The sequence below is a fragment of the Strix uralensis genome, chromosome 26 (assembly GCF_047716275.1).
Source record: "Strix uralensis isolate ZFMK-TIS-50842 chromosome 26, bStrUra1, whole genome shotgun sequence".
NCBI lineage: Eukaryota > Metazoa > Chordata > Aves > Strigiformes > Strigidae > Strix > Strix uralensis.
This window is the reverse complement of record NC_133997.1, coordinates 124515-149309: the sequence shown is the minus strand read 5'-3', so window position 1 is coordinate 149309 and position 24795 is coordinate 124515. Positions and strand designations below refer to the sequence as shown.

Here is a 24795-nt window from a genome sequence, read left to right as displayed (position 1 = left end):
TGAGACGGGCGAGTCTGAGAGGCTGTTTCTCTGGTGTGTGTTCCTCCTGGCGTCTCCACACGCAGATATTTTCACTTGTTTTCCATTTGTACGAGTCTTAGTTTTCTGTTGCCATTCTATGCGCTTCCACTGAAGGGAGGACATGGTTGCTTAAAAGGAAGTTTTCGCAGAGAGAACACATGACGGTGTGCTTAGCAAAGCAGCTTGTTAGTATTGCGGTCTGTCCTGAACATAAACTTTGCCTTGCGGCTGGGAGCTGGGATTCACTGACCTGTGGTGCGCTTCTGCCGCTCGGAGCGGAAGAGGTGTTTGCCGCTCATCCGAGAGCGGCCGGGTGCGCTAATGCTCCCGAGACTTGCCAGGACAGGATGCTATCGTGGTTTCCGTCTCCTTCCTTTCTGTCTCTGCAGTTAGCTTTCTTCGGAGTGGTACCAAGCTCATCTTCCGGAGAAGGAGCAAGCAGAAAGAAGCGGGCCTGAGCCAGTCACATGACGACTTGTCCAACGTCACCGCCAACTCTGCTGCCAGGAAGAAAGCCGGCAGCTTCTCGCGCCGCCTCATCAAGCGCTTCTCCTTCAAGTCTAAATCCAAACCCAAAGCTAGCGACAGCACGACAGCAGGTGAGAACTGAAGGAGGGAGAAGCCCATCGGAAAGATTGCGCAGAGATCCTTTTCTAGTCTCTTGTCTTCCCACTCCGCGGTATCTGTGACCTGAAGTCCAGTTCCTTCCAAGCTTGGCTGAGGGAAGACACCCCGGTGCTTTATGCCATGCGGGGAATGGAGGTGGTGAACCTGGGGCTTAGGCCACTTGTTTGCATTGGCTGAGCCTTCTCGGACCGTCGTACCCCACCGTGCTCTCCCAGAAAATCCAGGTGGCATGCTAATCCCTGTGGGGGTCCTGGGAGCTGCGGAAGCAACTCCGCCTGTGTAGCTGACTGGCATTGCTGGGTGCATCCTGGAAAGCGGGGAGGGGGGCAGATCTCGAGTGGTCACCCTCAGAGTTAAAGATGAAGAAACTACCAGGTTAGCTGCGTTGCCGAGAAGCGTGGGATGTAGCCTCGCTTGGCTCTTCCAGCGAGAGAGAATGACGTGGTCGCTGGCCGTCTAAATGCTCTCGTTGCTTCTGCTCGGTGCAAAGGCTATAACCTGACTTAGGTGCGGTGCAGCGTGGGGCAGTGAGCCATCAGGAGAACGAGCTGCGGTTCTCCACCCGGCTCTGCCGCTGGAACGGTCTCTGGTTTGGTGGACGACTCTGAGGGATGCCTGCTTTCTGTGCTGTGCTGATGAAGGAAGGAGTCTCTACAAAGACGGAAGTTCTAACCACTGGGCGAGTTTTTGTAGAAGCCCGGGCCCTTGCAAGGTCATCTGGTCGCTGCCGTCGGTGCTGCCATGCTGTGACGCAGCCCTCCTTCTGCATCCGTGTTCTTGCATGGGGAAGGGGCCATGCTGCCTGTGTGCACCAACCGTTATACGAGCAGAACCCTTTCTGTCGGGAGCGTTGCTGGCAGGGCACCAGGCCGTCCTCTGCACCTGCGGAGTGCCTGGCCTCTCACAGTTCTCGTGACGAGGACCGGCACTGCGCTGGGGATGGATGGCGAGGAACGTGACGATGCTCGCAAAAGGGCAGTCTGACGTGGAGCCTGAAGTCACATGGCAGAAAGAGACAAGAGTTTACATGTTTTCACTGATGAAAGTGTTTCCTGTGGTAGAAGGAGCCTTTCTTGATTGCGTCTGGTATTTCCTTTCTTCTAGCAAACCTGATCCAGCACGTTCAAACGGTGGGCATTTCTGCAGCGTGTGTTTGCAGAGGGAGGCACGTGGGGGAAAATTGAATCCTTGCGTGGGAGGATACTGCCTTTCTAGACAAACAGTTTTCTGGTCGTCTGACATGTTAACATTGCGAATATCCCCAGAGGCCCCGTTCGGATAGCGCGACGACTCTCTTTGGAGAAATGCTTGCGCCCCGTTGGTGTGCCTGGTTTGAACAGAAGCTCCTGCTCTCCTGTGGCTTGTAGAGTTAAGGAGATGGGCCAAAGGGGAGGAAAAACTTTGCTGAAGAGCGATCGCCTAGGCCTGACCAGATTTGCTAGCTCTGCTCTCCTGTTATGGTACCTCCCAAGGCGAGGGCTGCCGCCCCGCCTTATCCAGGATGCAACCAACTGAAAAAGCGGTGGTTCCCTCAACGGCACGCGTAAAGTAACACGTCATGTTCTTCAGGAGGACAAATCCTGGCTGGTCAGCGCGTGCCATTTCCAAAGACCAAACATGTTTGGTGTGCTGCTGTGAAAGGATTTACAGGTGGGAGTTTCAGGGCGTATCTCAGAAAATATCTGGAGGTAGGGAAGGCCAGAGTCACCCGGGGCTCGGATTGAACGTGCCAGTGCATGCCAGCAGGAGGGACTCTTTCCTGTTTTTCCTGCTGATTCCCGGCGAGGTTGGGCATATGTGAGAAATGGGACTGGTCCAGCCAGCTGACAGGGAACCTCTTCTCCATCTGTTTGTTTTGGTCTGGGAGTCTTTCTGTCATCCCCAAGCTCCTTCATGTCTTTTATCCTTTGTTTCTTTTGTCGTCTGCATGGTACCGTGGCTTCGTTCTCAGCTCTGTGCGCTATGGATGTTGGCACACTCGCCATTTCTTGCCAAAAATAGTTTTCCTCGATGCAAGCGATTGGTTCCCGCTGCGGTGTCGGTGGAAGTTGGTGCTCTGTGGCTCGCCTCTAGTGATCCGGCTGCCGGAGTGATGTAGCCTCCTTTGCTGGGTTGGTGTGGCGTCACACGCGGTGCTGTCCTTTGCAGACACACCTTTGTTCTCCCAGCCTTGGGGTTTGGTTCCAGTCTGGCATTCTCTCTTGCACCACTGTCCCCGCTACGAGTCTGCCTCTGTTACTAACGGTACTTCACGCTCCATTTTTGGGTTTTGTTTGTTCTTTTATAGTATCGTGTCCAGGTTGCTTTGAATGAAAAGTGCTGGCTGAGCCCGGACAGCACCACTTCTGTAGCAGGATGGCTGTGAAACCTTGCATTAGAAATACTGGCTTGAACGGAAAGGAAATTTCAGAACAGCCGGTGGCTCTTCAGTTGCAGGTTTAATTACAGGACCTTCCACGAGTCTCCTTCAGTAGTCCTGTATTCTTTTCTTGAAACCGCAAGAGCAGCTTGAGCTGTCTCGGTGCAGGGCAGCTGGAGGCAAATGCCCGAGGCGTCTGTCTGCGCTTCTGAAGCGTGAATAGGGCTCGTGTACACGAGGAGGGCTGCGAGGCCGAGCAAGCGTTGTCCTTGTCGCTGTAGACTGGAGGTGGAAAAAGTGAGCGAGGCTTGTGTCTGACAAACGCGTACCTGGATTTCGGCTGGAATATTTCGGTCTGTCTCAGAGGAAGGAGGTGATAGGAAAGGTAGGAGTAAAACTGAAACCTGAGTTCTTTGCCAGCCTAGGGGACCAAGCAACCCTTTCTAGCTATGTTAAATGGGCCATTCCTGCCATTCATCTGTGGGCTTTCCTGAATTTGGTCCCAGTTTGTTGGCTCCAGGCTATGCCTGCTCATGAATCGCAGTGGAGGTTCTGTCATTGATTTTGAGCTTCGACCTGGCAGAAGACTCATCTGGGAACCTCCTGCATTGTGGTCCCTGGAACGAACGGAACGCGGGAACACGGGACGGTCGGTGTGTCTCTTCCCTTGAATTTTTGGCACTGCTTTTTATCATGGGCAGTAAACTGCTATGAAAGCTTGTGTCTGGTTAGATAGCTCGCAGAGGAAAGGGATATCGTCAAGGGCTGAGAGAGCGCATCCCCAAATGTTAATTCCCGCATCTGCTCGTATTTCCTAACAGAGATGTACTTTCTGCCGTTTCGTTGCTTCTCAAAGTTGTACGCTGTAGGACTGATAGCGTAACCTTTTATGTTCTTCTAAATGTTCTCGGTAAGTGCAGAATGTTTTTCAGGGTGTTTGGGTCAACTGCTGTTTGAGGTCAGCTAATGTTTGAGGGACAGGGGGGTAGGGAGAATGGCTCAGGTGCATGAATCCTGAGTTTTTTAGATCTGATACGCTCCCGATTAACGTGTTGATCCTTGCTCTTTATATCCGTACATGGCTTCCTTTCTCGCATGCACGGTTGTGTTCATCCCCCGAGTAGCAGGCAATTGGTTTTGTTAGTCCTGGCTATGCAAGCACGGTTTACTCTCCCGGCTTCTCAAAGCCAAGAACGGTAATGAATCTGCCTCGTGGGAAAAGTGTGAATATCGGGCTGAGAAACAATTCCTCTATCCTAATCTCCTCCGAAGGAAAGGGAAGGTCACATATGTCTTTGTCTTGACAGTTTCTGGAGGACAGAGTCCCAGGGAGGTCACCCCCATAGAACTGCTGCTTAAAGAAATCTCTTTTGTATTTAATCCCTGCTTGTGCTTCTGGCTTTAGGACAAAAGAAATGCTATTTGAAATCTGCTTTTCCCTGTTCCGCTACTTCTGGATACCTGTGCCCTTGCCTTGGTGCCGTTGTGGGGTGTGTGGCATTTTGTAATGCCCGGGACCGCAAAGCAACCCCAGCGTGCGGTGTGGGCCGCCTTCGAACTTTTTTAGTCTCGATTGATCTGCACTTGCCAGGTTGCTGTCTCAGGGTAGGCTCGATATTTGCACCTTGTGAAATCGGTCCTTGACCGACTATGTGGAGGAGGAGGCGTGGCAGAGCGGTGGGCTTGAACGCACGGAGGCTTCTGAAGGAGTTCAACCTGCTTATGAGGGCCTGCATTCCAAATGCTACGTTTTGCTGCCAGCTACACAAGTAGAAACGGTGACTTGGTGACTGGTAAATGAAGCCAAAGTATACATTTTGGGTTTTGGAGGGTTCTTTTGGGGTTTTTGTGGGTGGTTTTTTGTTGGGTGTTTTTTTTTTTTTCCCCCCGTTTTTGCTGAACAGCGTTGCTAGAACTTACCTACGCAGTGTGTTTCTACTTCTCTGAAGAAAGATTTCTCTAGCTGTAAGTATGCTTGTAAGTATATTTCTGTCAGGATACATCCTCTCCCTGTGTTTTGGTAAGGCTTTTTAAGAGCCTCTGCATTGAAAAAGCCCTGGGAATCAGCCTGCGAGGGGCATCCTCTCGAGGCGAGAGAAAGCAGGCACAGGAAGAGATGGAGAGAACTGCAAAAGCTCAGTGATTTGGGGGTGTCATATGTTTTACTTGCTGGATGTCTGAGGCCCGATACTTGGAGAGGGTGCTCAAAGGCCGCATATTTGAGGACAGAGGGATCGCGCACACGCACACGTGCTTGCGCGTGCTTGTAACTGGAGCATGCTCAGCAAACGCCCATACCGGTCATGCTGCAGAGCGACTTGAGGACGACGGGTGGGTTGGGAGAGCGGCCTTACTGGTTTCTGTGGCACCCACAAACTATGTCTTACGTGGACCTCTGCAGGGTCAGAGTCTTGAGCAAGCGAGTCCAATTTCTGCCCCTGCAAGCACCCTCATGCTGCATATGTAGTTGGGGATGGAGTTTTCAGAGAGATGGGCTGAAGTGGGGGAGAGTGAGGGCAGACTACTAGAGAGCTAGTCAGAAAACAGTTCATGGGAGGGGAACATAATGAAAACTTCTTCAGACCGATAGAAGAGGACTATGGGCCCACGCCGTTTCTAGACGAGAACTGAGTACACGGCAAAGTGTATGCTTACAAATGTTTTCATTCTGCTTTTTTGTCTGGAGTGATGCCGCTTCCTTCCTGCGACGGCTTCTCTCAGTTCATTGTTGGCTACACCTACAGAGAAGTAATTCCTGGGTCACTGGCGAGATGCCTGAACATTGGGTGGCTGGCGTTTGCATGTTTGGGGTCTTTTGCATCGTTCTCCCTTCCCTCCCCCTAGGTCACAGTGAGTGTTACGGTAGAGTAACAATCCTAGTGGTGGTCAAACATCTGGAAACTTTGTGTACTTGCGATACCGTAGCTCTTTCTACAGGCATGACTGCTCCACACAGCCTTTCCTTGCTCATACAGGTACTGGACCAAATACCCACGCTGAATTTGAATTAGCGCCCCTCCTTGTGCGTGCTCTTTTGTACTTTGATGCCTTCTTTCTGGGTGTATTATTTTAACCCCAGACTGTTCAGAGGAAAATTAAAAAAAAAAAAAAAAAAGAACTGTGTAGCTATTTAAGAGATGAGAATAAAATGACTTAATTTGGACTAAATGAAGTTCTTGCACCTTTGTAAATGTTGAAGAAGAATTCCATTGCTGTGTAATGGCTGAACCTGTTAACTTATTAAACCACATGGAAATTAAAACCTGACCCAGAGTCTGACTTTATATCGGCTGGAGTGCAGCGAGTTGTGGCCTCTGGCTTCTTCTAAGTTCAGGGAGGATGTGTAGTCCTCTTTTGTAAGACTGTCATCTCTGAAGTGTCCTTTTTGCCAGGTGCAGATACATGGGTCTACAGTCTGTAAGATTGGGCCAAGGACTGTAACCCTGTGGAGGCAAGTGATTATTCCCGAGACGGCAACGTCGGCCCCAGAAGGCCTGAGCTGAGCCGAAACCTTCGGCTGGCCCTGGACGTGCTGCAGTACCCTGGGAGAGTCTGTTACGGCTTCTCGGGGCGCCCTGGCGGAGCGGGGAGACCCCGCCCTCGCCCTCTTCGGCACCCGGTTCACATTTTCTTCTCCCTTAGCCTGCTCTGCTTTTCCTTTCTCGTCCTTGCTGTGTTGCAGGGCCTACAGCTGCAGCTGCAAAGTCAAGGTAGACCAGAGGGGCGGTGGCCGTGCATTTCTGCTCCGGGAAGGGCTCATCCTGTGGGAAGGAGGCCGTGGCGGGCCGACACGCTGGTGGTGCTGCCTGGGGCCGGGGGTCCGGTCTCCCACACGCTTCCTGTAGCCCGAGGTGCTGTCCCGCTGTTGTTCCGAGCCGCAGAAGGGCTGTAAGGGTCGGGGAGTCGCATGTGGGGCTGTGTGTAAGAGAGGGAACCGGGTAAAGGAAAAACCCTGGCCTGCTGCTGCGGGGGGGCACGGGAAGGGGGGGCTGGGGCAGAGGAGGCGGGCGTCAGCACGGGGTCCGGACTCGGGCAGCTGCCGGCCAGTGGAGGAAGCCCGGAGCGGTAGTCTCGGATCACCGGGCTTCTGGGGGGCGATGGGCGGTCTTTCCTGCAGCCGCTGTCCCCGCGGGAGGGGGAGTTTCCTGCCCTCGCTTTGGAGCTCTGTGCGGGGTTCGGGCCGCCCCAGCCCGGGGGACGCGGCGGCCTCGCCGCCGCCGCGTTGTGACCGGGACGCGGCGCTGCGGCGCGGGGCCCCTCGCCCTCCGCGCCCCCAGCCCGCGCCCACGGCCCCTGTCCCGGCCCTGCGCGCGGCGGCTCGGCGCATGCGCACGCTCGCGTCCTGCGAGCGGCTTCCGGCGCACGCGCGGTGCCCGGGAGCGACATGGCGGCGCTCGGGGGGCGCTTCCCGCCGGCGGCGGAGGGGGAGGGCCGGCACCACCAGTGTGGCGAGCGAGACCCTTCGGCGGTCGCAGGCGCGGGGGCGTCTCCCGCCCGCCTGGGGGTAAGCGGGACGGCGGGGCTCGGCCCCGCAGTGCACGGGAGCTGTTGGGAGCGGGCCGGCGCCTCGCGCCTACCACTTTCGGTTGTGAGAGGCCCGTTGCCGCCCCGGCTGCCCGTGGGCACGCACTGCTGGGGGCCCCGAAGCAGGGCGGGGGCCCGGAGGCCCGTGGGAGGGTTCGGGCCTGGGGTGAACAAACATAGCTGTTGACAGCAGTTGCTCCTTCTTTGTGCCTCCCGGGGCAGCCCTGAGGACTGAGGTACCCTTTCCTCCTCTGTGGGTGTCGTTGACTGCATCCGGCTGAGGTTTGCCCACATCGTCTCTGGCTTGCCTTGTTATTATAGTGGGGTGCGTGAAAAGGGAAAAGTCTAATACGACTTGTCTTTTTAGATTAGCTGCCGTGGCTGAAGTTGAAGAGAACGAACAAAGGTCAACCGGCTGAGGAGTGAAGCAGAGTGGCCCCAACCGGAAGCTGCCTCCATCTGCAGAACAGAGAAACCCTGCTTCTCTGAGTGAGGAACGATCCCAGTTAATAGCCTTCAGCAGACAACAATGCTCACGTGTAACGCAGGGTCTGTATATGTATGCAGAGGTACAGTACGTCCTTGTATTGTGTGTGCGTGAGACATGCACGCTAGGTAACTGTGCACCCTCACATTTAAAGATGTAAGACACTCTTACTCTCTTCGATGGAAATATAACTGGAGCTACGGAAGAGAAAGGGGGAGAGATAGCAAGAGGGAGAGAAGCGTCTGGATTGTACGTCTGTCCAGGCGGCACCAAGAGCGGGAGCTGCGGTGAGGCCCGGGCCCTCAGGCACACATCCCCTTTCTTCCGTGTCCTGGTTCCTCCCTGCTGCCCTCTGCATCCCCCACCCCTCCCCGATCCCTGCTTGTCTCTGCCTTTCCCTGCCTCCATCTCTCTGTTGCGCTGTCCTTTGTTCCTCTATCATTCTCTTTTGGCCTGTCTGTCTGGCTCCCCATCACTCTGCCTGGCTTCCTGACCCTCTGCCTTTACCTCTCTGCCCTTTTTTCCTCTTACCTGTGCTCCTGTCCTTCTCTCTGTTCTTGCGTCCAGCTCCTCGTCCCTCTCTTTACCCCTCGGTCCTAGTCCCCGTTGCTCTTTTTGTCTTTCTGCCTTTTATGTTCTTCTCCCTGTCCATGTTTTTGTCTCCTGCTCCATTTCTCTGTCTATCTTTTGCTGTCTCTGTTCCTCTGTGCTGTTTCCTGCCCCTGTCCTTCGCCCCCCTCCAATTCTCTGTCATTCTCCCTGCCCACCCCCCGCCACCATCTTGCCTCACACCTGTCCTGCTTGCTGTCCCTCTCTCTTTTCTGTATTTCATTTTCTGGCTGTATGTCCTGTAGCTTTTTTTGTATTCCTCCTGACCTTTTTTGCTATTCCTCTGTTCTTCTGCCTGTCCCTCTCTCTCAATGTCCTTCCATCCTACCTTCCAGCAGTATTTTTACTTTCTCCATCTCTATCCTGTTCTGTGTGCCTTCTCTTCCATTCCAGCGTCCTATTCCACGTCCCTCGTTTCCTGTCCTTCTCCTTGTTATTTCCCCTTGTCCCCCCTTCCTTTTCCTGTTCTCTCTGTTGCTTGGTCCTGCTTCCAGTCCCATTGTTTCTTGCTATATTCCTCTGTTCTGCTCGCTGTCCCTATTTTTTCCTTACTCTGTCCTGCTGCCCATTGCTATTTTGGAAATTCACCTTCGTCCTGTTCCCTAACCCTGCTTTTCTCTAGCACTCTATCCTGATCCCCTTCTCTGAAAATCCCACTTGCTATATGTCTTTTTTTTCCTTTCTCTGTCTCTCTTGTCCTGCTCCCTGTCCCTTTCTGTCTTTCTTCCTCTGTCCCTCCTGCTTCTTTCTCCATCTCTATCCTGCTCCATGTCCCTTTTTTTCTCTTAGTCATTCAGTAAGTTTTCTCATCCCTATCTTTTCCGGCTTTGTCTCGGCCCTGCTGCCTGTCCCATAGTTTCTCACTATATCCATTTGGTCCCCCGAGGACATCCGTACTCTCATCACATCCTTTCTCGAGTTCCTCATTGTATCAGCGATCCTTTGTTTGTCTGTATGTCCGTGTTCTGCCTGCCCCCCAGAGCCGTCTTGTTCCAGTCACGACACCTCCCGCAGCTGTCTTTGTGCCCCACAGCACCCTTTGAGCTCTGCAGCCCTCCTTATGTTTCTCTTATTCAGACAAAAATTCTGTCATGTGATCCTACCGAGAAGGTAGTTCTGGTAGAAGATAGGTAGTACTTGTGGTCTTGCTAGAAATGAAGTGTATCGCCATGGTATTTTGGGTTTTGTATAGGGAATTACAGCACATCATTTTTGATAATTTTATTGTTGTTGCACGCAATGAATTATTTTCTTATATAGTTGAGTAGTACATCTACCTTTTTCTACCTAAGCCCCAGAAAAATTAGGTTTAATTATCTGCCCAGTCACGTTGCCAGCGCAACAGATGTAGTTGTAGCAAAAGAGCCGCTGTTTTCATCTCCAGTGATGGTCGCTTGCTCTTAAGGCAGGCGAGAAAACTTGCAGGTGCTCCCCTGGCTGCCTTTATGCCTACTGCTGGTTCACCCCTCCCCTTTCCCGGCAGACTGTGGGTACGCTGGTGGGTATAAGAGCCACTCCTGGCCTCTCCTGGGCTTCTCTGGTGTCAGTATTCTCCTGTTCCTTCAGCTGATGGCAGCTTTTGAGCTGTCTGAGGTCTTTGGGCAGATATGTTTTGATATTTAGAGAAGCCAAGGTGTCTGAGGTAAGAGCTTCCGGACTGAAGTTCAGCAGCATTTTTAATAGAAATTATGCTTGGATGCAGCTTTTTTTTTTTTTTCCCTGTGTTTGTAGTTTTTTATTGAGTGGGGGAGAAAGATGGTTTAATAGGATGTTATGTTTCTTTTTTTATTCTAGGTGCATTGCATTTTCTCGTCCTTCCTGACTTTATTGAAGATGCAGCCTCATCTCTTTCACCAGATCTGCTATATACTGTGTAAGTTGCTGATATGAGTTCTACAGTGAGTTCTGCAAGTTCTACTCTCTCGCAGTGAGATTATGTAGCAGGGGTTAGGATGAACATTGAGCATTGGATGAGCTGGGGTGGTAGAGAGGAGGGGATTTTATTTTTTTTTTCTCCCAAAAAATAAAATCATATGGGGGATCTTTTATCTTACTGATTTTTCTATTATAATGAAATTTAAAGAAAAAGTTAAAATTTTATAATATTCGAATTGACTTGCATTGTTTAAATGGTAACTGCCAAAGAGCTATAGCATATAGTTTATTAGGTGTACTTAAGCTATTTGTTCTAAATATTTAAAAAGAGAGGTAGCTGAAGGTTACAGGGTTTTTTCCCTGATATTGTGTTGGGGTGCTCTGAAGTACTTTATTTCTGTCTCACTTTCAGTGGCGCGTTTCCTTGGCAGTTCAGCAGCATCTCTCTTGGGCGGTGCAGCTGGCCAGACGTCCCTGCTAATTATGGAACACGCCAAACCCCCTCGTCAAGTTATAAGTGTGTATTTTGGAGATAGTCAGTCTAATGGTATCAGTTCACAGCTGGGCGAGTTCAGGGAATGCAAAAGGAAAATCAAATACTTACACATCTAATGAAAATAATTCTATGAACATATGCCCATATTTATACTAAAGAGTGAGGGACTGAGCTTTACTCTTTATTTTCTATTTTACTCTTTAAAGTTTTACACTTCACTCCTGATTTTATTGACCAAGCAAGCAGGATGTGCAGCAGCAGCAGCAGCAGCGCAAGGGCCGCGGCTGTCGCGGCGGATCCATAAGCCATAGGTTCTGATGACGGTACGACCTCGTCCTGCAGCCTCGCAGGGTTCCCTCCCTGCAGCCCTGCTGTACGGACGGGATGAGACATTCCAACAGCAGCAAGAGCGTTTGCTTTTATGGGCAGGATGTGCTCGGGATTGTATCGATCGGCCTTGCTGGTGATTTGAGGAGTTGAAATTGCTCCGGCCTTGCCAGGGTGTGTTGTATGTGGAGCTGACCTGTTCACACAGAGTCCTCCCCGAGCTCCACTGCTATCCTGTCCCTTATTCTGATGGAACTTCCTTCTGTGTTACTTTTTTAAGATGCTGGAATAGGATTTGGGGTTTTTGTTTTTCAGATGTGTTGTTGTAAGCATCTCCTGATGCTCGATAGGTCCCCCTGGGCCAGGTTTGCCTGCCAGCCATTAATGCCCTGCTTGTGTGGGGTGTGTCTGCACAGTGCACGAGCGAGCGAGGCTACGTGTATAGGAAGCTGCGTCTTGTAAGAGCTGAGAGTCACCTGTGTATTCTTCTAAGTGGAGGACAGCCAAGCGACTGGAGCTACAGAAGAGGAAGGGAGGAGAGAAGGAGAAAAAAGGGTCGGGAGTGACAAAGTTCCCTGGCAGTGCTGAGAGCGAGAGCTGTGGTGAGTCCTGGGACCATGGGGTCCTGTTGCCCCTCGTGTGCATGTGGGCCCTCCCCTGTTGCCCTCTCTGTCCCACACTGATGTGATTTTTTTTGCTTCCCTTTACCTCTGCTCTCCTCTCTCTTGTTCTGTCCTGCTCCCTCTCTCTCTCATCTTCTAGCTCTACCTTTTTTTTTCCGTGCTATTGTCCTGCTCTCTTTTTTTCATTCTCTGTCTCTCTCCTGCAGCCTAATGCTGGTTTTTTTCCTTTTCCAGTTCTTTGTCCTGATTGGCATCAGTCCCTTTTCTCCCACAACTTCTCTGGCCTGTTCCCACTCATTCTTTTCCTCTCTATGCCTGCACGTGCTCCCTATGTGCCTGTCGCCCTCCCCCCTTCTCCACCTCTCTCTATATCTTTGTCTCCCTCACTGATGCCCACCCCCCTCATTCTGTATCTCGCTATCCCCATCCTTCACCCTGTTCACCTCACCCTCTCTCGGACCCTGTGTGCTGCTCCCTTTCTCGACTATCGATTGCTTCATCTCTCTGTCTTGTTCTCTGTTCCTGTCTTTTCTCATGCTCCACCTCTCTGTCATTCTCTCTGTTGCTCTCGTTGGTTCTAGGCCAGCATCCTGCTCTGTGTCCCTGTCCCTTCCGCAGTTGTCTCCTGCTCTCTGGCTCCCTGTCCCTCACCCTTCTTCTAGATGCCTCTGTGCTGCCTCCTCTCTTTCCTGACCCCTCTGGCCTGCTACCCATCACTGGCTTGGCGTTCTTTCTCAACTTTTCTGCCTCGCTCCTGTCCCTTTTCTCTTCTTCTCTCTGTCCTCCATCTTCTCCCTATCTTTTTGCCTGTAAAGCTCCATACCACTGCCCGTCCCATTGTTTCTTGCTATATCCCCCTGCCCAGCTCAGTGTCCCGTTATTTCTTGTGTTCTGCTCCCTGGCTTTTTTCAAATCCTGCAGCCCAGCCATGGTTTTAATCTCTCCCTCTAGTTGTCCTGATCTGTGTGTGTTTTTCCCTTATTTCCTCAACCACTCCAGCTTGTTCTGTACATTTGTATTGCTCTTGCTCTATTGGGGTCACCATTAGCCGGGGTCCTTATTTCTCCACGCGGGAACAGAAATGACGCAACACCAATGTGATGATCAGGTCGTCCATCTTTTTTTTTTTTCCAATCCTGGTTACATTTATATTCTACTAAGTTCCGTACACGCACTCATCTATCTTCTAATAGGCTACAGGTCATCTACACGCGCTGTTCACGCGCCTCTACGAGCATTTGCATTGGTTAATTGCAATTAGCACGTAAAGCCCCAAACTTGCCAAAACTCCCTTATCTCATACCCTGTTTTGCTCAGACTTGTGTGCTTTTGCTGACCACAGGTGTTTCTCACTTACCTGCTATCTTGTGTGTTTTTGCCAGCCTTATTTTGCTGGCCTTGTCTTTGTCCTTGCGTTCTTCTGTCTCCACTAACTTTCTCCCAGCGCGGCCCAGACTCCTACATTGCTCCTTCCTTATTCTTCTCAGTCCATTTCTGTCTCGATCCATCTGTTCTGCTCCTCACTTATCAGTTTCTCTCTCTTTCCTCTGTCCTACTCCTGCACGTAGTGCGTGATCGAGTGAGGTTCCGTGTCTAGCAGGCCTCATCTCGTAAGAGCTATGAGACGCCTGCATACTCTCTTAAGTGGAGGACAGCCAGGCAACTGGAGCTACAGAAGAGGAAGGGAGGAGACAAAGAGAAGGAAGCGTCTGACCTGTCAAATTCTCCCAGCAGCACTGAGAGCTGCGGTAAGTCCCGAGTGCTCGGGGCCCTCTCATCCCTCTTATGTGTCCTGGTCCCTCCCTGTCTTTCTCCTAGACTCCTCTCTTTCTGATGCTGCTCAACGTTTTTTGCTCACCTGTATCTTCCTTCTCCATCTTGCTTGGAGCGGCTCCCTGTCCCCATCTTGTAGGTCCTCCCTCTCTCTGCCCTGTACCCCACCACTGTTGTTGCCTTTCTCCATCCCTCTCTGTCCAGCTCCCTGTCCCTATTGATTAATTCCTCCCTCTTCCTGCACCCGCTGCTATTCCCTGCGATCTCCATCTCTCTCTGTCTGGCTCCCTGTCCCCAGTTTTTCATTCCTACCACTCCCCCTCATAGCCCATGTGGCCTTTTTCCTCAGTCTCTTTCTATCTGGCCGGCTCCCTTCTGCTATTTTTTATTTCCTCTCTGTCCATCTTGTTGCCCATTGCTCTTCTGTCTTCTCTCTCCATGTCTCTCTGTCTGTATTCCAGTCACTGTTCTTTAATTCCTCCCTCTTCCCTGTAGCCTGCTGCTATTTTTTTTCCCATTCTCCATCATGCTCTGTCTGGTGCCCTGTCCCTGTTTATCAATTCCTCCCTCTCTGCCCTGCGGTCTGTCTCTTTTCCCCATTTAATTTTTGCCTCTCTGGCTCCTTGTCCCTGGTTTTTGAATTCCTTCCTCCTGTGCCACATATCCCATGTGATCTTTTCCCTTTCGTGGTCTGTTTCTGGCTGGCGCTCTGTTACTATTCAGTAATTCCTCTCTTGATGCCTTGTAGTCTGTTGCTTTTGTCCCTTCTCCATCTCACTGTCTCTGTTTCCCCTGTTTTAGAATTTCCCCCCTCTTCTTTCTGTATGCATTGGTATTAGTTTTTGGCTCCAGGTGTCTTTTTTTCTGTGTCTCTGTCCCTGTTTCCTAATTCTTCCTTCTCTGACCTGTAACGTGTAGCTCTGTGGTTTGTTTTGTGTTCCTCCCCTGCCCTTTCCCTCCATCGTTTGCTGTCCTGACTCCCCATCCCTGTCGCTTTTTCCTCCCTCTGTGCCCTTCGTAGCTTTTTTGTCTTTTGCCATCTCTCTTGGTCTAGCTCCCTGCCCCCTTTTTTTTTTTCCTCCCTGTCTGTTTTGCTGCCCATCCCAGGTTTTTTTTCTGCATCTCTATGCTGCTCCTCATCCTTCTTTGTTGGTCTCTGTCCTGCTCCTTCTTCCTCTTTCTGCTGCCTCTTTTCTTCTCTCCCTGATGCTTTTTTCTGCATATCTGTGTCAGGCTCCCTGTCCCCATCCTCTCACCACCCCGTTCCTCGCCTCTTGTTTTCTCGCTACCCCCATACTGGCCAGCCGGCTGCCCATTTTCTCCTGTCTTCTAGTGTCCTGCACCCTGCTCCTCATTTTTGGCAGTCTCCAGCTCTGCCCAGCAGCCCGTTGCTCCAGGAGCCGACTGACTGACTGACTGTTCCCGGCTGGCCTGAGGAGCGTGGCTCTGGGAACAAGCCCCAGGGTGTGCCAGGGGCAGGGGGAGCATTAAGGGCCCTGAGCCCCGGAGCAAACTCACTTCTGGGACTTGTTATGTGTGTGACTGAATAAACACTTGCTGGCTGCTGGCTGCCTTTTGTGCTTCCTTTGCCCTGGGCGAGGGGCTGTGAGGGAGCCCAGGGGAGGGGTGATGATGCCCTGTGGGAGTGGGGGATGGCCTCCAGGTGTGGGCAGTGAGGCTGATGGCAGCGGCCCCTCCCTGTAAAGGGGTTGCTCCAGGTGGAGGGGTGGGTGCTGCTGTTGAAAGCAGGGAAGCCCTTGGAGGGGTCAATGTGAGCCAAGGGGGGAAGCAGAGCAGTCACTGGGGGTTGCTGGGGTGTGGCTGCACCGAGGGAGAAGGTGAGTGGAGCTGTGCAATCAACTGGCAGCTCCTGGGGAAGGAGCTTGTGGGGAGGATGGTGGTGCCTGCGGGGTGGCACAGAATGGCAGGGGGGCACTGCTCAGTGTTGGAGCCGGTGGCAGGGGCTGCCCAGAGCTGGCGGCGGGGACACCGTGGGGCAGGCTGTCCAGGGCTGTGCCTGGTGGGGCTTCTGGGTGTGTTGGTGGGGGTTGGGAGGGGTGAACAATGGTGTCCCTGCAGGGTCAGAAAGTAGGGAAAGCTGCCTCTTACAACATAGCAGGACCTGTAGTCCTGGTATATGGGGTTTCTGGTCAGCCACGTTGGTTCCCTGGGGCACGCTGGGACATGATGTCTGCTGGCACTTGGCTTGCAGGCGGCTGTGCTGTGTTTGCCAGCACGTGCCAGGAGCTGTAGGTTTTGCAGACTTGGCTGCCAGGCAGCTGCATTGCTCACAGGCGCGCGTAGCACGGCATAGTCCTTGCTACCACTAAGGCCCCTGTAACGCAGCACGAGGGATAGTTTTGTTGCTGCTTTCATGTGGTTTCCTGCGGTCTTCCAGCCGCTTCCCAAAAAGCGTTGTGCCCATACCTCGAGAGCGCGTGCGCAGCGGCGCGCCGCCCGGCATCCGATGAGCAGTACTGCCACTCGGCCGCTGCTCGTGTGGGGTGTGACGCTCTCCCACGCTCGCTGCTGCTGTCTGGCAAACGCAACGTGGTACTGCAGGTGGGCAATGCAGAGGTGCCCCCATGCCCCACACTGCCACCCACCAGTAACGTCAACGCGATGCTCCAATGCCTGTGGGGTGGTGCGGCCACACTCGGTGCTGCCTCCTGGTAGGGAACTGCTGCTGCCACCCCACGTGCACGCTGTCGGCGTGCGCTTGGTGCGCAAAGTGCAGGACTGCAGTGCCAGCACTGCATGGGTGTGCAGCACTGCCAGAGCCGGCTTTCCTGCTGCCGCAGTATGATGACTTGCTGGGCGTGATTCCTGGTGGTGGGTGAGGGCTGAGGGCACCGGTGAGGCCAGCAAGCCCCTTTGGCAGGTGTGGGGGCACCTCCTGCCTGCTGGCCACATGGCAGTGGTGGGACAGGAAGCTTCACACCACCAGCTGTGTCATCCCTCCACTCTGCTGGAGGTGATCTGGGCTAACTTAGGGGAGTTAGTCAGAGAGACCATCAAGGTCACTCTGAATTGTTGGTAATGTAAAGTAAATATATTGCAACCGGTGATATTTTTGAGAAGGAAGTCTTATAGGATCTAATTCTGCTTTATTCTCTAGTCCGGTTTTGTTAGAAGTTAGGTAGCATGTGTGGTCTTGCTAGAAAAGAAGCGTAACCCCGTAGCATTTTGTTTTTTCATAGCAAACTAAAGCACATCATTTTGGATAACGGTATCGTTGTTGCATGTAGCCAACTACTTCTGTATGTAGCTTAGTACAATATCTATCTTTTTTCTATCTATAACCTAGAAAAGCTAATTTTAATTGCCTATCTGGTCACATTGCTGATCCAATAGATGTAGTGAAAGAGCAGATACTGTGATTTCTGGTAAGGGTCACTTTCATCATTCAGCATTTTGCACACTGTAAAGCAGATGAGAAAACTTACTTCTGCTCCCTTGGCTGCTTTTATACCTTCTGATGGTTCACCCCTCCCCTTTCCCAGGTGATTGTGGTCAGGGTGGTGGGTGGGGCCTGGGGTATATGAGCCACAGCCTCTCATCAGGAAGCTCATTCTACTTCTGGTTTTCTCTGAGGTTGATGGTCTAGTGTTCCTTGAGTCGATGGCAGCTTTTGAGCTGTTGAAGTTGTTTGGGCATGTGTGTTTTGATAATCACATAAACAGAGGTACCGGAGGTAAGAGTTTCAAGATCAGTCAAGGTTCAGCGGCACATATAAGAGGAGGTGCACTGGCACATAGTGGTTTATTTTCAGGTAAGTAGTTTTGTATCAAGTGGTGGTGGGTGTGTGTGTTTAAGATCACTTGTATTTTCCTGGCTTTTCTGACTTTATTGAAGATGGAAACTTTTTTTTTCCCTCCAGTTTTGCTGTATACATTGTAAGTTGCTGATATAATCTGTCTGAATATCTGTATCTTCCTATTTGTTTGAGTGCGCTACTCTGTCTTTTCTTACTGTACGCTTTCTGTATTATTCTGTTATATTATGTAGTTATTTCTAGTAAAATACGCCTGCTCTTTTCACTCTGGTGTCTGAGTTTAACTGATATCCCTAATCAGCAAAACAGGGGGAGATCAGGTGGCGGTTTCCCACGACGACGTTTGTGGTAGGGCGGTGTCGCTGTAGGAGCGATTTTATGTTGGTTTGGCTTTGGGCTGAGCTGTAGCTGGCGGGGCGCTATTTCCTGGCAAGGGGATGGACGGGCGAGCTGTCAGGGCCAGAGCTGCAGTAAATTTAATCGGACAGCTTTGCTGGATTCTCTCAGCTCCTAGTGTACGCTCCAGAAGAACGGTTGAATGGGAACAGCAATTGTCATTGATTTATTTATTTTTTTAAACTATTTCTGCAATCACCAGGATTTGAAAAACTAAATCGGAAAATCTGAGTTAAGGAAAAATATCTAACAATATGTGTGCCTTTAATAGTAACTGTACTGGTTTCCTAGGGACTGAAGTTATACTATTTTGTCATTAAACCAACTTTGCACTCCAGGGTAGCGTTATAAAAGGCTGCTGAGGCTGCTCTGACTTATACTTTTCAGTAGCTGCTATGAGTTCTGGATCACAAGGAACACTGTTCTGTCCTGCACAATGGCTGTGCCAAAAATCCTACCTTTCTGTGGGGGGTATAAGATTTGGCAGCACTGGCCGTGTAGTCCTGTGCATCGGGGAGGTATTGTTCAATGGCTGTTTCTACTTGCTTTAGAAGGTTTCCACATTTGTGCAAGACGGAGCTTCAGTGTACACTTTCGTGCTTCTGCCCCCGCCGGCCAGCTCGCATGCGCGGCGGCTGGCTCCGCCCGCGCGGCGGCTGGCTCCGCCCGCGCGGCGGCTGGCTCCGCCCGCGCGGCGGCTGGCTCCGCCCGCGCGGCGGCTGGCTCCGCCCGCGCGGCGGCTGGCTCCGCCCGCGCGGCGGCTGGCTCCGCCCGCGCGGCGGCTGGCTCCGCCCGCGCGGCGGCTGACCCCGCCTCTGCAGACCAGCGCGCATGTGCGGCGGCTGGCCCCGCCTCACGGTGGTTGGACCCACCCCCCTTCGGTCAGCGCGCGTGCGCGGCGTCTGGCTCCGCCCCCCTTCGGTCAGCGCGCGTGCGCGGCGTCTGGCTCCGCCCCCCTTCGGTCAGCGCGCGTGCGCGGCGTCTGGCTCCGCCCCCTTCGGTCAGCGCGCGTGCGCGGCGTCTGGCTCCGCCCCCTTCGGTCAGCGCGCGTGCGCGGCGGCTGGCTCCGCCCCCGCAGGCCAACGCGCATGCGCGGTGGTTGCCCCCGCCCACTTCGGGCTGCCTCCGCCCTCCCCGTGGCTGGCTCCGCCCCCGCCGGTTAATGCGCATGCGCGGCGGCTGGCTCCGCCCCACCCCCCGCGGCGGTTGGACCCGGCCCCATCGGTCAGCGCGCATGCGCAGCAGTTGGCTCCGCCCCCCCTTGGTCAGCGCGCGTGCGCGGCGGCTGGCTCCGCCCCCCGGTCAGCGCGCGTGCGTGGCGGCTGCCTCCGCCCTCCCGGTGGCTGGCTCCGCCCCCGCCGGTTAATGCGCATGCGCGGCGGCTGGCTCCGCCCCACCCCCCGCGGCGGTTGGACCCGCCCCCATCGGTCAGCGCGCATGCGCAGCAGTTGGCTCCGCCCCCCCTTGGTCAGCGCGCGTGCGCGGCGGCTGGCTCCGCCCCCCGGTCAACGTGCATGCGCGGCGGCTGGCTCCGCCCTCGCAGCGGTTGGCCCCGCCTCCGCCGGTCAGCGCGCGTGCGCGGCGGTTGGCCCCGCCTCCGCCAGTCAGCGCGCGTGCGCGTCGGTTGGCCCCGCCCCCTTCGGTCAGCGCGCGTGCGCGGCTGCTGGCTCCGCCCTGGCTTGTCAACGCGCATGCGCGGCGCCTGGCCCCGCCCCCGCAACGGCTGGTCCCGGCCCCGCCGACCAGCGCGCGTGCGCGGCGGCTGGCCCCGCCCCCGCGGTGACTGGTCCCGCCTCTGCAGACCAGCGCGCGTGCGCGGCGGCTGGCTCCGCCCCCGCCGGTTAACGCGCATGCGCGGCGGCTGGCTCCGCCCCCTTCGGTCAGCGCGCGTGCGCGGCGACTGGCCCCGCCTCCGCCGACCACCGCGCATGCACCGTATCTTGCTCCGCCCCCGCGACGTCTGTCCCCGCCGCTGTCGGTTAGCGCGCATGTGCGGCGACTGGCTCCGCCCCCACCGACTAGCGCGCGTGCGCAGCGGCTGGCTCCGCCCTCGCGGCAGCTGGCCCTGCCCCGGCCGGTCAACGCGCATGCCCGGCGGCTGGCCCCGCCCCCGCGGTGGCTGGTCCCGCCTCCGCAGACCAGCCTGCATGTGCGGGACTGGAGCAGTGGCGGCTCATAAAGCGCGAGTTCGGAGGACTGAGGGGCACTCATGGAGCACTTGCGGCCCATAGAGCGTGAGTTCGGAGGTCTAACGGGCACTTCCGGCGGTTAATCACAGTGCTGGTCGCTATTGTTACCGTGGAGGGGGGGGAGCGTGGGCTGGGCTGGAGGAGCCCCCGGGGCGGGCAGTGAGGCTGCGGGCAGCGGCCCCTCCCTGTCTGGGCGCGGTGCTGGAGGAGGAGCCGGTGCGAGCCGAGGGAGCAGCCGAGAGAAGGGGAGCGGGGCCGCGCGGTCGGTCGCCTGGCGGCTGCCGGGGAAAACCGCGACGGGGTGGGGGGGCTGTGCGGTGCGGCGGGACCGGGGGCAGAAGACGCTCCGCGGCTTTTCTGACTTTATTGAAGATAGGAGCTTGGTTTTTTCCCTAGTATTGCTCTATACATTGTAAGTTGTTGATATCATCTGTCTAAATAGGAACAAAAGTGAGATGATGTAGCAAGGGTTAGAATGAGCATCTTGTGTGCATTTGTATATGGAGTTTTAGCATTTCACAAGAAAGGGGCGGGGATGTAAGCCACAGTGTCTTTCAGGGTACGGGATGGCTCATTGCCTTTCCTAATTGCCTGCAGAGCACGGTGTTGTTTTAGAGGTGCTGTGTAGGCAGCCTTTGGAATCGGATGAGCGTTTGAGGTGAGCTGGAGTAGTAGAGGGCACAGGCCTGGTGTTTTGGCACAAGCACAACTATGATGTTTTGTCTTTTGATGTTATAGGTGCCACAAGCAATGATGACCGAGGCATCTAACAGGGGAATTGGTGCGGAGTAGGTGAGTGGAAAGTACGATGCTTTCTAGGTGGAGAGTGTTGTGGAAGAGAGCTGTGTCAGCTGACACCATGCTGACTGCTCATGCCTTTTTGTGCAGCTGATGAAGAGGAACCTGGTGTCCATAGGAATATCCTGGTTATCTCATGTGGTTTTTGTGGAAGATGGCTTCAGACTCCCAGCCCCCAGATAAGTTGAGAGACTGGTGTTTGGGAGAGGGCTCTGGGGGGAGCCCAAGGTTGGAAATTGCAGGGAGGGGTTTTCAAGTTAGCATAGGGGAGAGGACTGTCCGGGAACGGTGCCCTTTGGGCAGGGAAAGGGAGCAGGTTACTTTTCTGCACAAGACTGCCATGTGCTGGGCAGGGCAGTTCCAGCCTATGGCTGTGTTGTTATGTAGTTCATGTTTTCCGTTTTATGTGTCTTAGAGCTTCCTTGGGTCACGACATCCTCATCGCTCTTTGTGCTGAAGTGGCACAGTGTGTGCTTCTGGTGCCATCCCTCGGGTCTCAAATGCCTGTAGTCATCGGCACAGTGCCAGTCTGGTGCCTTTTTTATTGAGTTACAAGCCTAAAGCATGGATAGGTCTTGGAAGTTTCAGGTCGGTCTGCTTTTGCAGCGTTGTCCCAGGCTGCATTAACATCTCTGGTCTTGAGCAGTCCATCTTTGCAAAGACCTTTTCTGGGAGTTCTTCCCTGCATCCTTACATGCTTAGGTCTTGAAGTAAGGTGTCTTGCATATGAGTCATCCCAGTTGCTCCCATCTGTTTTTGTCTCGGGCCACAGTGTTTGGCTCTTCTCAGCCTGCCACAGATTCTTCCTCTTGACCCCCTCGGTCTTCTCATCTGGCACTGTCTCTGGCCGAGGGGTCATTCTTGGGAGAGCTTGTTTTAATGTCTCTGTCACAGCATCTGTCTTGTATGTGTGCACTGTTGGTCTATGCCTGTTTGTGTCTGGGTTGGAGCTGCTCTGCCTGGAGGCACAGCAGTGATAGTCAACAAAAGAATAGCAATAAGAATCTATAGGTAATAGGGTGATAAGCCTAGACTTTGTAGGCAAAGGCGTGCAGTCGGTTTCAGAGCAAGTAGCCATATATGCAGCAGATGTAAGAGATTTCTCTGTAGCATTATGCAGAGACGCTGGGGATGACCAGGTTGTGTTTAATGGCAGGCTGCAATGACAATCTAGATGGCGTACCTAAAGGAGACCTCTGGAATTGTTAAGCCATCACTTGGCATCCAGGTGACTCATTCGATATGTTTTTTTCAGATGCAGAGGGGTGACCTGTGTGCCAAGGGCTACAGAGGAGGCGAGCAGAGCACCGTAAGAAGGTAGGTCGACGTGCGGTGTCGGAGGGAAGACGAGACTGGTGTCTATGTGAGTAGCCTATAAGCATGTTTTATTTTGAAGGTGTGAAGAAAGACACCGGCACCAGAGGCGACTCGAGCAAGGTGTGGTATGACCTGTGTGCTCAAGTAGCAGTTATTTTTCAGGCGTTATATTGTTGGTGAAGTTAGAAGCAACCCTTGTTGTTTGTGTCTTACAGGTGGTCCCCAAGACTCCACAGGAGAACCCGTGAGCAGCAGAGGTGGAGTGGGTGAGCGCACAAGGTAAAGGAGCGGGAGAGGGTTATTGGTGTGGGCAGGCTGTAGTTTTGGGCAGTATCCCACCAAGTGTTACTTTAGTTTTTGCAGGTGACGTTTGTAGCCTCGGAAGGGTGAAGCCGCATGCTCGACGAGCGGTCTGAGAAGGTGAGGCGTCGTCAGCCAGGTCTGCATTTAAGAGCAAAGTGTCCCATGGCATGTAAGCGCAGCATTTCTCTTTGGTTTTGCAGGTGCAGTGCAGGCAGCCTTTGGAGTTGGATGAGCCTTTGAGGTGAGCTGGGGCGGTAGCGAGGAGGAGCAGGGGCGGGTGACTTGTCAGAAGCGCAATGGTGATTTTGCGTCTCTCGGTATCTTAGGTACCACAAGAGATGATGGCCGCAGCGTCTGACTCTGGAACGAGGAGGTGAGCGGTGCTTCTGAGGGGGGGTGTCGTGGAAGAGGTTGGCGTTAGCCAACACAATGCTGACCGGTCGCACTCTTTGTGGTGTCCTGCAGATGACGCAGAGGAACGTCCCGGTTAGCCCATGTGGTTGTTGTGGAAGATGACTTTGGACCCCGGCCCTCTGAAAGCTAAGTTGAGGGTTCAGCGCTGGGAAGGGTCTGGGTAGAAGGGACAGGGTTGGGAATTGCAGGGAGGCCTTTTCATGTTAGTGTAGGGGAGAGGACTGTGCAGGAGCAGTGCCCTTTGTGCCCACAAAGGGAGCGAGTTACTTTCCAGCACCAGAGTACAGTGTGCTGGGCAGGGCAGTTCCAGTCTGTGTCATTGTGTAGTTTGTGTCTTCTGTATTCTATACTTTACACCATGCTGTCATCAGGTCTTGATGTCTCTGTAGCTCTTTATGATCAGCAGGCATCTCAATAGCCCTCCCAAGAGTCTCGAGTACTTTGCCTCATCGGCATAGCGCCTGTCGAGCCCTTCTTGTCTTGCAATTATAACCTGAAGCATGGAACCATCTGGTGCGTGTTGCGATGAGGATGTTCTTGAGCAGTCATTTCCTGCAGGGGTGAGCTAGGTGACACCTGAAGCTCTGCTGTTGAGAGTTATTTCTGCACATGCTTGTCTTCTGGGGCTTCATCCCCATGTCTTAGGTTTTGAAGGCCTGGCTGCTCTTGTGTCTATCATTCTGCTTTTGATGGTAACTTTGTCTCACGGGCTGCAGCGGTCGCCTCTCATTTTGGGGCCACTACAATGCATCTGTGCCATCGTGGTGCCATAGGGCTTCTCTGCTGGCAGCGTCTTCCCTACGGTCGTCGTTCTTCTCGCTCGCGGTCCTCTCGTGTCTCACAGTCACTTCACTTGTGGTGTCTGTGTGTGGTGTTGGTCTGTCCCACGGTTGGAGCTGTCCTGCCCAGGTGTGTAGCCATAGAAGAGACAAGGGGAGCACAGACTTGTAGTTGTGTAGTAATATGTTGATCTGCCCAGATGCTTTTGGCAAAGACCATACAGTTCATCTGTGGGCAAGTAGCTGTAGACAGCTGCCACGGAGTTATTCTCCTTGTGTTTGGCAGGTGCTGGAGGGTGGACTTGCTGGGAGTGGCAGTTTGTGCAGTAGCAGAGCGGGTTGAACCTTAAATGAGTCTTAGCTTGTAGGTGGGGCTCAATATTTAGGATTTTGGGTATTTTAACGGTAGTTAGAAGGGAGATGGAAATGGAACGCAAACCTTTGGTCTCATAAAAGTCTTGGTTAACAGCGAGGTGGCTTGCCTTATGTGATTGGAGTTGTTTAGGTGCAAAGCGAGAAGCTGCTTCCTGAAGAGTGATGGAAGATGTCAGAGGATCTGTGTGACTGGTGGCTCTGATGAGCTTATTCCGGTTTTATTTTCTAGGTGTGAATCGATGTGCAACGTGGGGTACCTGCACTCTTGTACTTCGGCAAGGTGAGTGGTGACCAGTGTGCTGACGCAGCAGTTTCTTGAGGTGTCATAATATTGTTGTAGCTAAAATCATGCCCTGTTTTAGTTCTATAGGTGGTGACCAGGCCTCGGCACAGCGGATGGAAGAATCCGTCTCTGAGCGGCCGAGGTAAATGAGCAGGGGAGAGGAAGTGCCGTGAGCAAGCTGAAGATTGGGGCCGCATCTCTCCCCATGCTTTTTCCTCATGGGCTTTTTTTTGCAGGTGCTGCACTCCTTCCCAGAGGGCTGACGCTGCACAGCCATGAGCAGTTTGAGGAAAGGTGAGAGAGTTGTTAATCGGACTGATCAGACCTGAATTGCTGAGGATCGTGCGGCAATTCAAATGACCATTTCTCTTTGCTTTTGCATGCATTGTGAGGTCTCTTCTCAAACAGCAGAGGATTTGAGGTGAGTTGGTGGAAAAGAGGAACG

The 24795-nt window shown here is 53.5% G+C and overlaps 1 protein-coding gene across 21 annotated transcripts in view; it reads left to right on the top strand.

The window, feature by feature from the left end:
• C2CD2L (C2CD2 like) overlaps window positions 1-15290 on the top strand; it is a 34051-nt gene extending 18761 nt beyond the window's left edge. For 3 of the 21 annotated variants that reach the window (XM_074851116.1, XM_074851113.1, XM_074851097.1), the window contains exons 14-19: window positions 411-620; window positions 6690-6858; window positions 7899-8080; window positions 10422-10500; window positions 11641-11927; window positions 12088-15290. In XM_074851116.1, coding sequence (XP_074707217.1) covers window positions 411-620; window positions 6690-6721 — 242 coding nt within the window. In that variant the 3' untranslated portion in view covers window positions 6722-6858; window positions 7899-8080; window positions 10422-10500; window positions 11641-11927; window positions 12088-15290. The other 18 variants (XM_074851099.1, XM_074851106.1, XM_074851105.1 and 15 more) reach the window with 18 other exon arrangements.
• The last annotated feature ends 9505 nt before the right edge of the window (window positions 15291-24795 follow it).